Here is a 13,620-nt window from a genome sequence, read left to right as displayed (position 1 = left end):
AGATTGTTATTTTTTCTGCTGACAGTATTAACCACATGTTTGTATTGCATTGAATTTCTTTGTTTTCAAATCTAAAAAGTCCAGGCTAAATCAAGAGAATCATTATACCATGCAAAAAACTAAATTCATAGTCTTTTTTTTAGAAAATGATAATACCAAATATGATTATTATAAGAACAAAATATCAAGTCTTGCCACATTTGGAGGAATTTCATATCACAACTTGCAATGTTGACAGAATCAGTATTGAATCAAGTTGTGTCTGTTAAATTGAAATTTTATGTTTTGTCTCCAGTTTTTTATCACCTTGTTTACTTATATTTGATCAAACAACAAATATAAAAGAATTCTTGAAGGAAAAAGAAACATGGTTTATATTTTTTTTTCAAATAACAGTTAAGATAAACATTAGGAATTTCTCAGCAGGTGCTTCATCTTTATTACCAGAAGTAACTGCTATTGTAGACAGAAAAAGAAATAAACAATTATTTCACTGTATATTGGGACTGAAAATATACCTTAATACTTAAGTTTATATTGCCAAAGCCAGATAGATATTAAATTGTAAGACAGACAATATGATTAACTCAGGATATTGATTACATGTTATAAGGAAGTCGGGGAATGTTAAGATTTTACAGCAATATCATTCGGTGCAAGTAGCTTAGACATGTACAGAATTATATGCATTTAGTTCAAACAATTGTGTTCATAGACATTATTCCCATAAAGTGCAATGTTTCTTGTTTTATTGTAAGAAAAAGTACTGCCAACCCTAAACTTTTGTTCTTCGTTTATTTTATTTTTCTGGAACAGGAACAGGAAGAAATTTTTGTTTGTTTGTTGTTTTTTTTTATGGAACAGGAAGAGATTTTCGTTTTTTGTTTTTGTTTTTCTGGAATAGGAAGATATTTTATTCCATGATAGTGCTGACTAGGACAACTAGATTATGTTGGAGATGCAAGAATCATCTTGCATTTATGCAACAACAAAAAACAAACATATTTATTTAATTTTTATGTAATTATTATGATATCTTCCATGCTAGCCATATTCTTTGAAAAGGGAGATTGTTTTTATTACAGTATATTTGACCTGTCAGATGTAAATTCTGCCATTCTACTCAGTGAGACTTTTATTTTGGACACAGATTTTTCAAACCCCAACATCCATGACTGCTTACATGTCTGCAGTCAGTTAACAAAAACTAGAATAATACAGAAAGTAGGTCATTATTGCATATAATGTTATATTTCATTGGTTTGTATTAAGTTTTGTCCAATTCGTCTTCAAGTGGTGTAAATTTTGGTTCTTTTCACACAAGTTGAATTTCACTTTGATATTTTTTGGAATTGTTTTTGAAATTCATGAAATAGTTTTGGAAAAGAAGCAATTTTTATGATAATTGAAAATTTTTAAATTTGAGTTTTACTGAAAATTTCCACCAGTAAACGTTTGAAGGTTAACTGTCAGAGTGAAGAAATGTTATATTGTACAAGAGACAATGATATTTTTTTCATACTGTCTGTTTGACAAATCAGAAAAGGGTCTCACATAATTGTAACTTATAAAGATCTAAGAACAAGTATACCAGAATTTAATTGTTAAAGATAAACAATAAAGACATATTTAGATTTTCTTAAGTGTTTAAAAATTTTATTAAAAGAAAAGTTTTCATTCAGTACAAAGCATTTACAGTATTCACTGCAAATGAGATAATTGGTATTTATATATGATATTATTGAATCACAATTAACCCAAATCTTGTAATTGTCTCCCCATATTTATTAATTTCATGATTTACCAGATAACTTTTTATTACCATTATGATGAGTCATATTTTGTATATTGCAGTTTTCCCGTAAACTTGCTAATCCATTAAAGTGTTAATCACAAATTCTCACTAAAAAAAACCCTGACGCCTTTAAAAGGGTCCTCCTTTTGATTAGTGGATTTGTATTGTGAAAAATGTGTTCTATAATGTTAAAACTTAAAAAAGAATACAAATTCAAGTTTATTTTTAAAACTTTTTCTACTTTATTTTTTATATGATCTGAAGACAAAGATGGTTGTGAAATGTCTACATATCATTCATGTAGGGATCAATACATCTTAACTTATTTTACAAATTTGTCTAAACTTACTCTCACAGTCAGATAGCTGATGTTGCTTTTTCAAGGTGGATATAACTTGCATGCATGTGCATATGATAAAACTAGATATTAAAGTACCTTTTTCCTAGGGTTGATTGTGAATGTTTTCATTTGTTAATCCTACAATTTAAAAGAAATATTTAGAGATCTGAATAGATATGTGAAGCATTATTTGTATTCTTGTACAAATCATCTTTTAAAATTGTGATTTCTTTTCATTAGATTTGGTATGTTAGATAATTGAAGACTGATGTTCTGTGAATTGTGCAAATAAGCCTTTTCAGATGTATCTCTATGTATGATGCATATATGATTGAATTATGTATATTTGAAAAAGTTGAATCTGAATGAAATTTGTTGATAGATATTTTACATTCAAATGCTGCAATGACAACTAAATTCCAATAAGAGTAAATTTAAACCAATTAGAAATCTGGAAGGATTTCAATTGAATTAGTTGGAGAAGAAAATCTTGTTAGCAGAGAAATATTGATGAACTTGATGTAGATTATCCTTCATTTCATTTGTATGTTAGGTTCTGTGGACTTTAGAGCATGTTGTTTACAATATTATGTGTTTGGAATATATTAAACTTTGAACAACATGTTTATCTGTATATATTTTTGTTTCTAAATTTATTTGATGTGAAAGTGAAATACTTAACCACAAATAATATGATCACTGGTATTTTGAATATATGATTACCAATGTTTCAAAATTGTAATGCTATAAAGAGAAATGAATGTGTTCACCAATTTATGTACAATTTTCAATTTAAACAGGATCATTGCATTTGTACCAATTAAAAAAAAATGCAATAAGATATTTGCACCACAATGTTATATTTTTTTTGGTCGAAAAAGTAAGTACTGCTAATGCAACTTTTAACAGTAAATATATAACAGAAACGTCTACTTTTGAGAGTCTTTTTAACTCTGTCCTAAGCTTCTTTTTCTAATGTACACACAACATAGATGTAAAATGAAAACTTATATGCTGCTTTCAGGGAAAAAGTGATAAATACATTTGGTATGCACCTTAAATGGCATATTTCCCAACATTAGCACAGTCTTGTAATTCTACTTTAGTGTATAGTGCTTTCATTGGGATTTTATCATGAGTGCAATTTATGATGAATATGTTTTGTTATGCAAACCATTATATGTACCTATTATTTATTCTAATTACCAGTATTATAGGCAGAAATGAAATACTGTCAAATGATATATGGTTTTTTGGTGTAAAAGAAAATCGGCATGTAGATTGCATGTAACTTTTAAATAAATTAATCTGAGGGAAGCTTATTACAACTGCAATATTGATTTTAATACCTATCAATTGTTCCAATAGATCTAAATAAAAAATCAAGTTGACTTTACCAGTTTCAAAAAAGTGAGGTTACATTTGAAATTTGAATTGACATCCATTCTCAAAATCTAATGTTAGAAGAAATTATGAAATTAAAAAAAAGAGAAGACAGAACCAGACAGAATGACAAACAAACAAAAATATAAACTCATAAATTGGTGAAATTCAATGTAATTGTATAATTTTGCCAATTAAAAGAAGCAATACATACAAAACAACCTGTTGGTTGAATAACAATAGTAACATATAACATATTACAATGTTTTATGACAGATGGCAGATTCACAATGTAATTATAAAACAACAATAATATGAAAACTGATATGTTTTTAGAAGATCAGATCAGTGGTTAACACAAGATGGAATATCATGTAAAATGACAAAGATATATCCAATCAATTCTCTTACCCTATTGATTCTTCTGACATTGTAGAAAATTACTTCCTAGAAACCCGGCGACAACACTTCTATGAGCCTAAGTTTATGTCTTTATAACGTCATCTTTTTTGCCTTTTATGGTTTTATGGCAAAAACAGCTTTTTATAAAACTAATTGGACAAATAACTGATTTCTTTCTTCCATTTTAACAAATAGCATATATAACTAAGAATGAATTACCATTTTTTTAACCGCATTTTGCTCTCTGTGGACTACTGAAAGTTTTTTTTTTAACAATTCTGTAATCAATTAAGAACTATCATCTCATAAATGTGTAATTTTTTTATCATACAAAACAACAAAGATGAAGTGAAACCACAAGATTTTATACAGTTGATTTCTACTAACATAACATTGTATATTGTTATATTATCTATTTTCCTAACTGAGTTTTGACATTTCAGAAAAAGGAAGATCGAGTAAATGAATTTCAGCATGAAACCTTTTTTCTCCCTTTCTATATTTTGTCTGTCATTTTCTTTTCAAGTTTATAAACCTTTTACTCATGGCATGACAACAGTTTGTTTTAATGTCAGTTTTGCAGTTATTGAGAAGGAAGGCTGATGTACACTTTATGTGACTACAAAGTTCTTAATTGTTGCTATTGTTTGCACTAATGAAAATTATGAAGTGAAGACCTCAAAGATTGTTAAACAAAATTGTATAGAGTACGCTAGTTATTTTTTATGAAAATTGTTTAAAGACGTCTAAAGAATTGATTAAATAATTTGTGTTTGTAAAAATATTTCCCATAAGATTCCTGGTAAATTATTCAAGCTATCACCCTTATAATTTCAGTGCCCAAAAACCTAGATGAATTCAAGTCAAAGGTTCAGGACATCCCACAAAAACTGACTCAGACGGTTGGGGAGGTGTCTGAAAAATGTTCTCTGCAGTGACAGTAAGTCAACTGTTGTCATGGCACCCATGTTTTAGTGTCTGTAGCATGATATCAGTTGTTCTGCACTATATTTTCTTTTCATTTGATCACATTTTTAGCTTCTGATCTATTTTGCAGCACACATATATGTTCAGCCATATTGGCATACATGTATTTTCATATTTTCTGAATTCAGCAGCTGAATAACTTCACTTTTTCTGCATGTACCTAGTACTACAGTACGAGTAATTCCGTAACATTTGAAATGCGTCAAAATGAAAGCACGTGTCTAATTGTTAGTGCCAGTTTTAGTTTAGAATGCATGATTACATTACCAAAATACGTTTAAGTGTCACTTCATTTCTATTTTTCATCTGAAACATTTGATGTTATAGTATACGTTTCTGTATAAGAGTTTCTGAATACATGTAGACATGTCAATGCATTAGTCTACTTCTTATGTTGTATCAACTTGCACTTCAAACATATGCCTGATGGTACCTTAAAATCCTATTGTTGTTGCATCTTTAAAATGATTGTTATTCTTGAAATTTTTCATTTGAAAAGATATTGAAATTATTCCTAAGAAAGAATATGAATTGAAATAGTTCCTATGGTAGAAATGTGAACTTTCACATGAAATGGTTATTACAAAAAAATGTTATCTCTTCAATCACATGTAATTATCTTTAGCCTTAGATACTTCTTCTTGGATATTTACCACAAAAATCTCAAACATTGTAATTTTTGCATGATTATGTTGTAATTTTGTTTTCTAATGAATCTATTACCAACTCTAATTGTAAGGTAGCTGTTCATCTTAATTGACAACAGATAAGGGTGTTTATGAAGAGAGAAAAAAATGCTTATAAAAAGCTCTTGCACTTTTACTGATACTTCAATATAATTGTTGAATAGGGTCTTTAAATCAGTTGCATTACATATTACTGTTTATACAAGATGTTCCATTACAAAACATTTTTTTGGTATTTCGTACAAGTAGTTTTGCATAGTTGTATGAACAAGTTTTTAGCTGCCATCACTTTTTTTTTAAAACATTTATATTGTTTTATATTGTAAAGTCAAGAAAGAGTGTATATAGATATGGAGCATTTCAGTTCTGAAACATAACACATTGTTACATACATTTTTATGAAATTGAAGAAAAAACAAGTATATGTATGTATATATGGATGTTTTGCCGATTTTTGACAGATCTATTCTTTTCTCTTTCTAGATTGCTTGAGGATTTCTCAGTAGTGTCTATAGATACTGCTACTGTAACCAGATATATGCAATTTTAGATACTGAAAATAATTAGCTAATTAATTATTGAAATATTTTGTTGCATTGTACACAAGAGAAAAGAGGACCATACACATTAAAGAGGGTAGTAAGGGGGAAATGTGCGCTGACAAACAGGAAATAAAATGGTCATTTCACAATGAACAGATAAAAAACTAGTTTGAACATTGTTTTATTTCTAATTTTACTTTTAAGAACCTTACTTGAAACTGTAATACTGTTGATTAAAGTAAAGATTAAAAGTCCCAGAAGAACAAATATAGTGGTAATCCATCTAATTTCAAATAAATCTTAAATTCAAATTAAAGAGAAAACTGTCATGTGTTCTTTCAATAATTCTTCTACTCCTTAAAATTTGAAAATATGAAATGATTTCTTCATGATAGAGAATTCAAACAAATAGGTTATTTTTAATATTATATAATTCTGAAGCATAACAAAATGAGCTTGTGTGTTGTAACTCTTTTTTCCTGTGTATAAACTCAAATAGCAATATCAAAAAGTAAGCTACAAAATATGCATTACATACATTTTTATGTGTAGAAGCTGTATATAGAACATGTTCATGTCCGATATTTTCAGCAGGTTTTGTACAATTCAGTTCAGTTTTATACTTGGTTTTCAGATGTTTAAATTAAGTTCAACACAATTGATCTAAATTTATTACATGCTTAGTTTAACATTTCTATGGAAAAGTTCCTTATGGAAAGCATTTGAAATGATAAATTTGTGTGCATTTTTATTTATTTATTCCATTTTTTAAGAGCTACAATGTGTGATCAGTGAAGTTGACATTTATAATCAATTTATTCATTTGAGTCAGCAATGTTTATATATATATATTATGGAACTTACCTCTTTAGATTTATCAGTCCTTACAAATTAACTTTTTTTTTTCAATTCAAATTACATCCATCTTGCATTTGATGCTTCCAAGTTTAAAATATAGGCTAATCAAAATTGATATTGCATGTGATTATTACATGTCCTGTATTTCATGAAACATTTGTTAACATGTGTTTCTTTCATAAATAATGTATAAATATTTATAATACTGCCAAGAAGTGACTATAAGTTGATATTTGAGAATTATTTCATTGAATTTAAAGTTTGAGGACATGCTATGTGATTGATTCCAGATCAGTGATAAATCCTGGAGAACCTACATGTTCTTCACCTAAAAGAAACACTGTGGTTCCTCCCTTTTCTTTGATTTATTTCTAGATCCTGTAAAAAGTGGCAAAAATTCAATTACCAACACCCTTCTTTCAAGCCATGCCCCTCCTGTTATTCACTCACACAAACACACATGTACATCAGCAGGTTGTCGATTTTAGTCCTGAAGGGGGGGAAAAGGTATACACATTATGGCGAATAACATTGCAGAGATGGTAAAAAAAATCCTTGCAATGATGAAATGTAAACAAATTTCATCTTTACTATCATAAAATGAACAATTTAAAATACTCTAGCCATTTACCGATCAAAATCAAGGATATCTAACTAAGGTGTTATTATGAAATATATGCTGATGTAGCAGTAAATATTTTTCTACTGTGAAAATCATGTTTGTTTATGTTTAGAGTAACCACACAATCTGATCTGGATTTGACTGTTATTGTCAAGTTTCTTCTTTTGTTGTTCTTTTTAGAAGACGAAAAGGTTAATATGTTCAAACTGTGAAGTGTTAATATTATTTTGACACAATAAGCTGAATTTAACTTAAGTAGTTGTGAAATATCACAAATATGAGATCATCCATCATAGAGCTGTGTAGAAGGTCCACTTCATGAAAATTATTAATCTGTCCCTGGAATTTATAAAATCTCTTGATTTATGGCCAATATTCCAGTTATATAATTTCCCAAATCTCCTTATATGGTCATTATTCTCAATTTCTGTCAGTTATATAAAATACTATCAAGTATATATTTTAATTAAGTTAATGTTTATGGCACACACAACATATGTATATAAATAATATACATGTATACAAAAGAGTGAGTCTTTCTAATAAGTCTCAGATTAATATATGCCTTTAAGTTGAGATTGATTAACTAATTACTCTATTTATACAACAAACAACTCTATCCTTCATATTGGGAATGAAATAATATTAATGATTTTGAGTGAGTGGTGTTTATTAAGACATGTGGAATTAGGTTTAGGTATTGATAAGGAATTTAAATATGGGTGGCATATGCATATTACTAATCGAGAACAGTCATATATAAGTCAGTTCAATTTGTACTAAAAGGTTTACTCTTATATTTTCAACTTTTTTTTCTTGTGGTGACGGCTTACTAAAGAAAGCAACAGGAAGGGAGATAATTTAGCAATGGGAATTAAACATAATTTATGTTGACCTAAGGAAGATAATCATTCTCTGAATATCATGTGGCCAATTAAATGATATTTGATATATTTATATTTTTTGTTTTTATTATATTCTGTTTTGTGTTTACCTTTGTTATATTTTAGTGTTTTTCTATGTTCTGACAAAAATTGTTAATTGTTAAATTATTGTTAAAAATATGATTCATTCATTGTCAAATGTAGAAATAAAAAATATCAAAAATACTTCTTATCTTTGTCTTATTTTTTATCTACAAAATCGTTGTGGATCCTCACCTTGGTAGTCAAATAAAGCCTCTTCCATCTCTTCTATCATAGTTTGTCATCATGACTATGGCCAAAAAGTAAATTGCCAATACATTCGCATAATCAAAGCAAACATCAAGAGGTGTTGGTATACAATAATGCCAAGGTAATGAACAAAAACATAGACATTTAGAGATCTAAAATATCTGAGCAGTGTTTGGCAAATCTTTTCGGAATTTTGGGTTCTCAATGCTCCTCCACTTTATTCTTATTTGGCCTATTATTTATTTGCTATCTGGTGCAAGCGTCACTGATAAGTCTTTTGAAGACAAAACATGCGTCTGGCGTACAAAAATATAGCTTGGAATCTATGATGAGTTTACATACAGTCTTCAACTAGAAGGTGAAAACGTGATGGGTAAAACACCTGTCTCCCCTTTATCTATAAATATCACTTTTCTAAAGGAAAGACACAACAAATACACTCTTGTTCTGTATTATCATGGCAAATTGTTAATGGTTAGGGCTATTTGCGATTTAAGTGGTGTTACTATTACTTCATCTTTGGAACAATATCTAAACATGTGTTGGAAAGGTTTATGGCTATTTAGAGTATGTATATAGTTAATCATCATTTGGAATGTCTCACAAGAGAGCTATGAATAAACAGCAAAATTGGTAATATTATTCTTTAACATAATTTACAAAGGATGAAATATTAGAAAATCATACATCTGACCTTCTATTTTTTGTCATTCACTCCAAAGACGACGAAAATCTACTGTCATATATACTAGATACAAAAAAGATAAAAAGACTCCTTATTAAGAACGATACATAGCTTGATCATCAATCTGTAAAGGAGCCTGTAATTCAGTGGTTGTCGGTTTGTTGCTGTGTTAAATATCTTTGTTTCGTTTATTATTATACCCCACGCAACGGGTTGCGGAGGGTATAATGTTTTTGACCCGTCCGTCCGTCCGTCAGTCCGTCAGTCCGTCCGTCAGTCCGTCCGTCAGTCCGTCAGTCCTGTTTCTTGTCATCGCAACTCCTCTCAAACCACACAACAGAATTTCACGAAACCTTTTCAGATAATAAGGACATACTATGTAGTTGTGCATATCGACGGGAAATTGCGATTCAATTTTTTTTCTAGGAGTTACGCCCCTTTGAACTTATTTACTTTAATGTACTACTGCAACAGTTTGTCATCGCAACTCCTTTCAAACCACACAACAGAATTTCACGAAACCTTTTCAGATAATAAGGACATACTATGTAGTTGTGCATATCGACGGGAAATTGCGATTCAATTTTTTTTCTAGGAGTTACGCCCCTTTGAACTTATTTACTTTAATGTACTACTGCAACAGTTCGTCATCGCAACTCCTCTGAAACTACACAACAGAATTTCATGAAACCTTTTAAGATAATAAGGACATACTGTAACACTGCCTCTCGGGTGCTAGAGTCGGACACCAGAGAACACAATGAACATAAAGTAAAGGGATCTTTTTATTGTGTGTATGTATATTAGGATAAAATATTAGGGTCGACGTCTAGTTGGTTTACCGTCGACCAAAACACTCTACCGATATTGATTTTATATTTGTTTTGTTATTACTGTATATTTACTACATATTCGTGAAATAAAATACATGAAATAGAACAGTTTAGATGCTTTATTATTATTTATAAAAATGCTGGACTGGTAGTGGTACAGCTCTGTTCCTGGCCTAGTCCGGTTCCTAGTATGGTTGGTCTTATCTATAACTAACCTAAACAGAGACTTTACTCTGTCACTATCTAAATATTATTAAACTACCAATGTGTAGCGCTAAACTCGATCACATTAAAGTAAATCAACCAGATTCACTAATCCACAGTTTATAATAAGTCTCAATTCCTTAAGACATAATAAATACAATCAACAATCAACAATTCTTTAAAGGTAATCACAAAATCGTTCCTACCATAAAGCTTCCGTAATAAATATTAAATACTTGACTTTCTTAAAGTTTGTCACCTAGGAATTTCACCTAACAAAACAAGTTGCACAAAACTATATATTTCTTTGCACCAAGCAATATTTACACCAAGGATTTTCACCTAAAACATTATTTGCTCCAAGCAATATATTTACACCCAGGAATTACACCTAAACCATCAATTGCACCAATAAATATTTGCACCAAGGATTTGCTCCCATTTGGCACCTAAAGTTTGCACCAATAAATATTTGCACCAAGGATTTGCTCCCGATTTGGCACCTAAAGTTTGCACCAATAAATATTTGCACCAAGGATTTGCTCCCGATTTGGCACCTAAAGTTTGCACCAATAAATATTTGCACCAAGGATTTGCTCCCGATTTGGCACCTAAAGTTTGCACCAATAAATATTTGCACCAAGGATTTGCTCCCGATTTGGCACCTAAAGTTTGCACCAATAAATATTTGCACCAAGGATTTGCTCCCGATTTGGCACCTAAAGTTTGCACCATCACCGACAACCTTAAATTAAAACAAAGGTAACGATCAATTAGCTACATATTCCAGCATTTATTAAAGTTTGTCACTACCCATTCTTGTCAACCAACCACTCCGTCGTTTCTGTTGTTGTTTTGGTATTTATACTTTCGACGGACCAATGACAGAGCTTGTTACATATTGTTTACCAATCGGCAACCATGGATCATATTAGGGAAACTCCCGTAATGTTGATACTGTTTGTAAACAATGATTGATCTTCATCAATAAAGATGGGTTTCGACTTTAAATTTATAAGTAGATCATTAGAACAGTTTTATTTGAGTTTATAGTATAATAAGGTAACTACCGCGAAAATACGGAATCAGTACGTAAACTAAAACTTATTTACAAACTAACATACACAAATATGTCGTATCATGAAAACAACAGCCAAAATAACAAATGACAAGTCTTGCACTACTTGTAACATTAGACATCTCACTAACATCTATCGTTTATCCTCAATAATTTCGAGAAACTATACAGACATAGGTTTACTATAAAAAGGGGGGAATGTCGGCATTACATTGCCCCCACCTTTAAGGATTTGGTCCCCAAATACATTCGTTTGTAAGGTTTAATTAAAGTAGAACCAATTCATTATATTATTATTCTTAAGATGACGAACATACAAAAAGAATTACACGAATAAACTCATTCATGTCAACAACCTACACTTAAAGAACTTTTGTACTTTGATTTCTGTCCACTCTGGTTTCAGGTTTTTCCTTTACTTCTGATACTTAGGCTTGCAAACATTGTAAAATGTTTCACCAGCAAAACCATTTGATCATTCATTGCTCCATAAACACTGACCAGAAGTTAGGTCACTCATGTGTCTATCTCTATTGAACAAATCTGTCGTTTCTATCTATCCCTAAATAATTATTACTTTCTTTTTCTCTTAGTTTCCTATACAGCCCTATTTTGTATTACATATACCTATTTCACTTTAAATTATACATTCTGGCTTGAAAATATTGTAAAGATATTTAAGCAAACCAGCTTTTACTAAACTTTACTCCATAAACATCGACCAATAATCTGGTCACTGGTGTTTATCTCTATTGAGCAAATTTCTCTTTCTATCAATTTATTATTCTTTACTATTTATTTTTCCAGTTTTTGACAACATTATTTGACATTGCCTAGACTATTTCTCTCTTTTATACATGTACTAATATTCGGGCTTGCAAATATTGTAAAGATATTTAAGCAAACCCGCTTTTGTCAAGCTTTGCTCCATAGACACTGACCAGAAATTAGGTCAAACATGTGTCTATCTCTTTTGAGCAATCAATCACAACTTTAACTTACTATCTGATCTGGGAAATATGACATGTACACGCAGCCTTTCTTTCGGAAGGTGCCTCGTTGTGTACCTCTCGTTATCTTCAGATCAAATGTCTACTACATTCTTACTGCTCAAGTCTCAAGAATCATACCTTCAAGGTATACATTTGACTGGCCAAGCCAAAATATCTACATATCAGTATTTAACTGAGACATTCTTGTCATGTATTGAGCTTTTATCATCTAGCTCAACTCTACATACTCTTACACTATTATTATTTTTTCACATTTTACTCATAATACGAGTTTTGAGAACATTCTCTTGATAGGGCTACCGACTAAAATCGTAATAATATTTTTTCATCATGCTAGGGTGCTCAACAATTGTATAAAGCACTACCTACAACCAGAGTTTCTAACCAAATTATCAGTTGACCTTCTATTTTGTTTTTAATGTCTGCATGAGAAATGACCAGTATAGATCAGTATATTCAATGAACGTGTTCATAAGTTCTCAACACATTGTAAAATTATAGTATTTAGCGCCACTGCAGTTTTTGCCTTCATTAATCGTTTATATCTAGAGCAAAACTTCTACAATCTCTGCTACGGAGATTCTACAGCAAGAGGCATTACCTCTGATTTTTAGACAAAGGACAACATCATCTTTAATTATTAAACAATCCTTAAAGAAAGGAAATCAACATGTCATCTATACATAAAACATCTGTTTCGGTATAATAATTGTCCAAAACTAATCGATCTTCAAAATAGAAATTTAAATAAACTAGCCCCAACTAAAACGAACGTAGGAACTTTTAATTGCATATATACATGTACATCTATAGTAGCCAAAACAAAACAACTGTTTTGATGGCACAACACAATATTAAAATAATAGTATTCACAGTGTCGAGAAATCATTCTCGCTCCTGACTGGACATTTTTCAGTTTTCCTAACGACGAAATGCTCCTCTATTGTTAAAAGTTCTATTGGAATTATTTTTATTTCCTCTATAATTATTATCTCCTCGAAATTGCGGATCATTTTG

General features: G+C 30.2%; 1 protein-coding gene across 10 annotated transcripts in view; it reads left to right on the top strand.

The window, feature by feature from the left end:
• Positions 1-8,724, top strand: part of LOC143073179 (complexin-like) — an 80,170-nt gene extending 71,446 nt beyond the window's left edge. For 9 of the 10 annotated variants that reach the window (XM_076248531.1, XM_076248529.1, XM_076248523.1 and 6 more), the window contains 2 exons: positions 4,758-4,860; positions 6,077-8,724. In XM_076248531.1, coding sequence (XP_076104646.1) covers positions 4,758-4,858 — 101 coding nt within the window. In that variant the 3' untranslated portion in view covers positions 4,859-4,860; positions 6,077-8,724. Of the gene's footprint in view, positions 1-4,757 lie in introns of all 10 variants that reach the window. The other variant, XM_076248527.1, reaches the window with a different exon arrangement.
• Positions 8,725-13,620: the final 4,896 nt, after the last annotated feature.

The sequence above is a fragment of the Mytilus galloprovincialis genome, chromosome 4 (assembly GCF_965363235.1).
Source record: "Mytilus galloprovincialis chromosome 4, xbMytGall1.hap1.1, whole genome shotgun sequence".
NCBI lineage: Eukaryota > Metazoa > Mollusca > Bivalvia > Mytilida > Mytilidae > Mytilus > Mytilus galloprovincialis.
The sequence above is the reverse complement of the archived record's forward strand: the minus strand, read 5'-3'. Positions and strand labels throughout refer to the sequence as shown.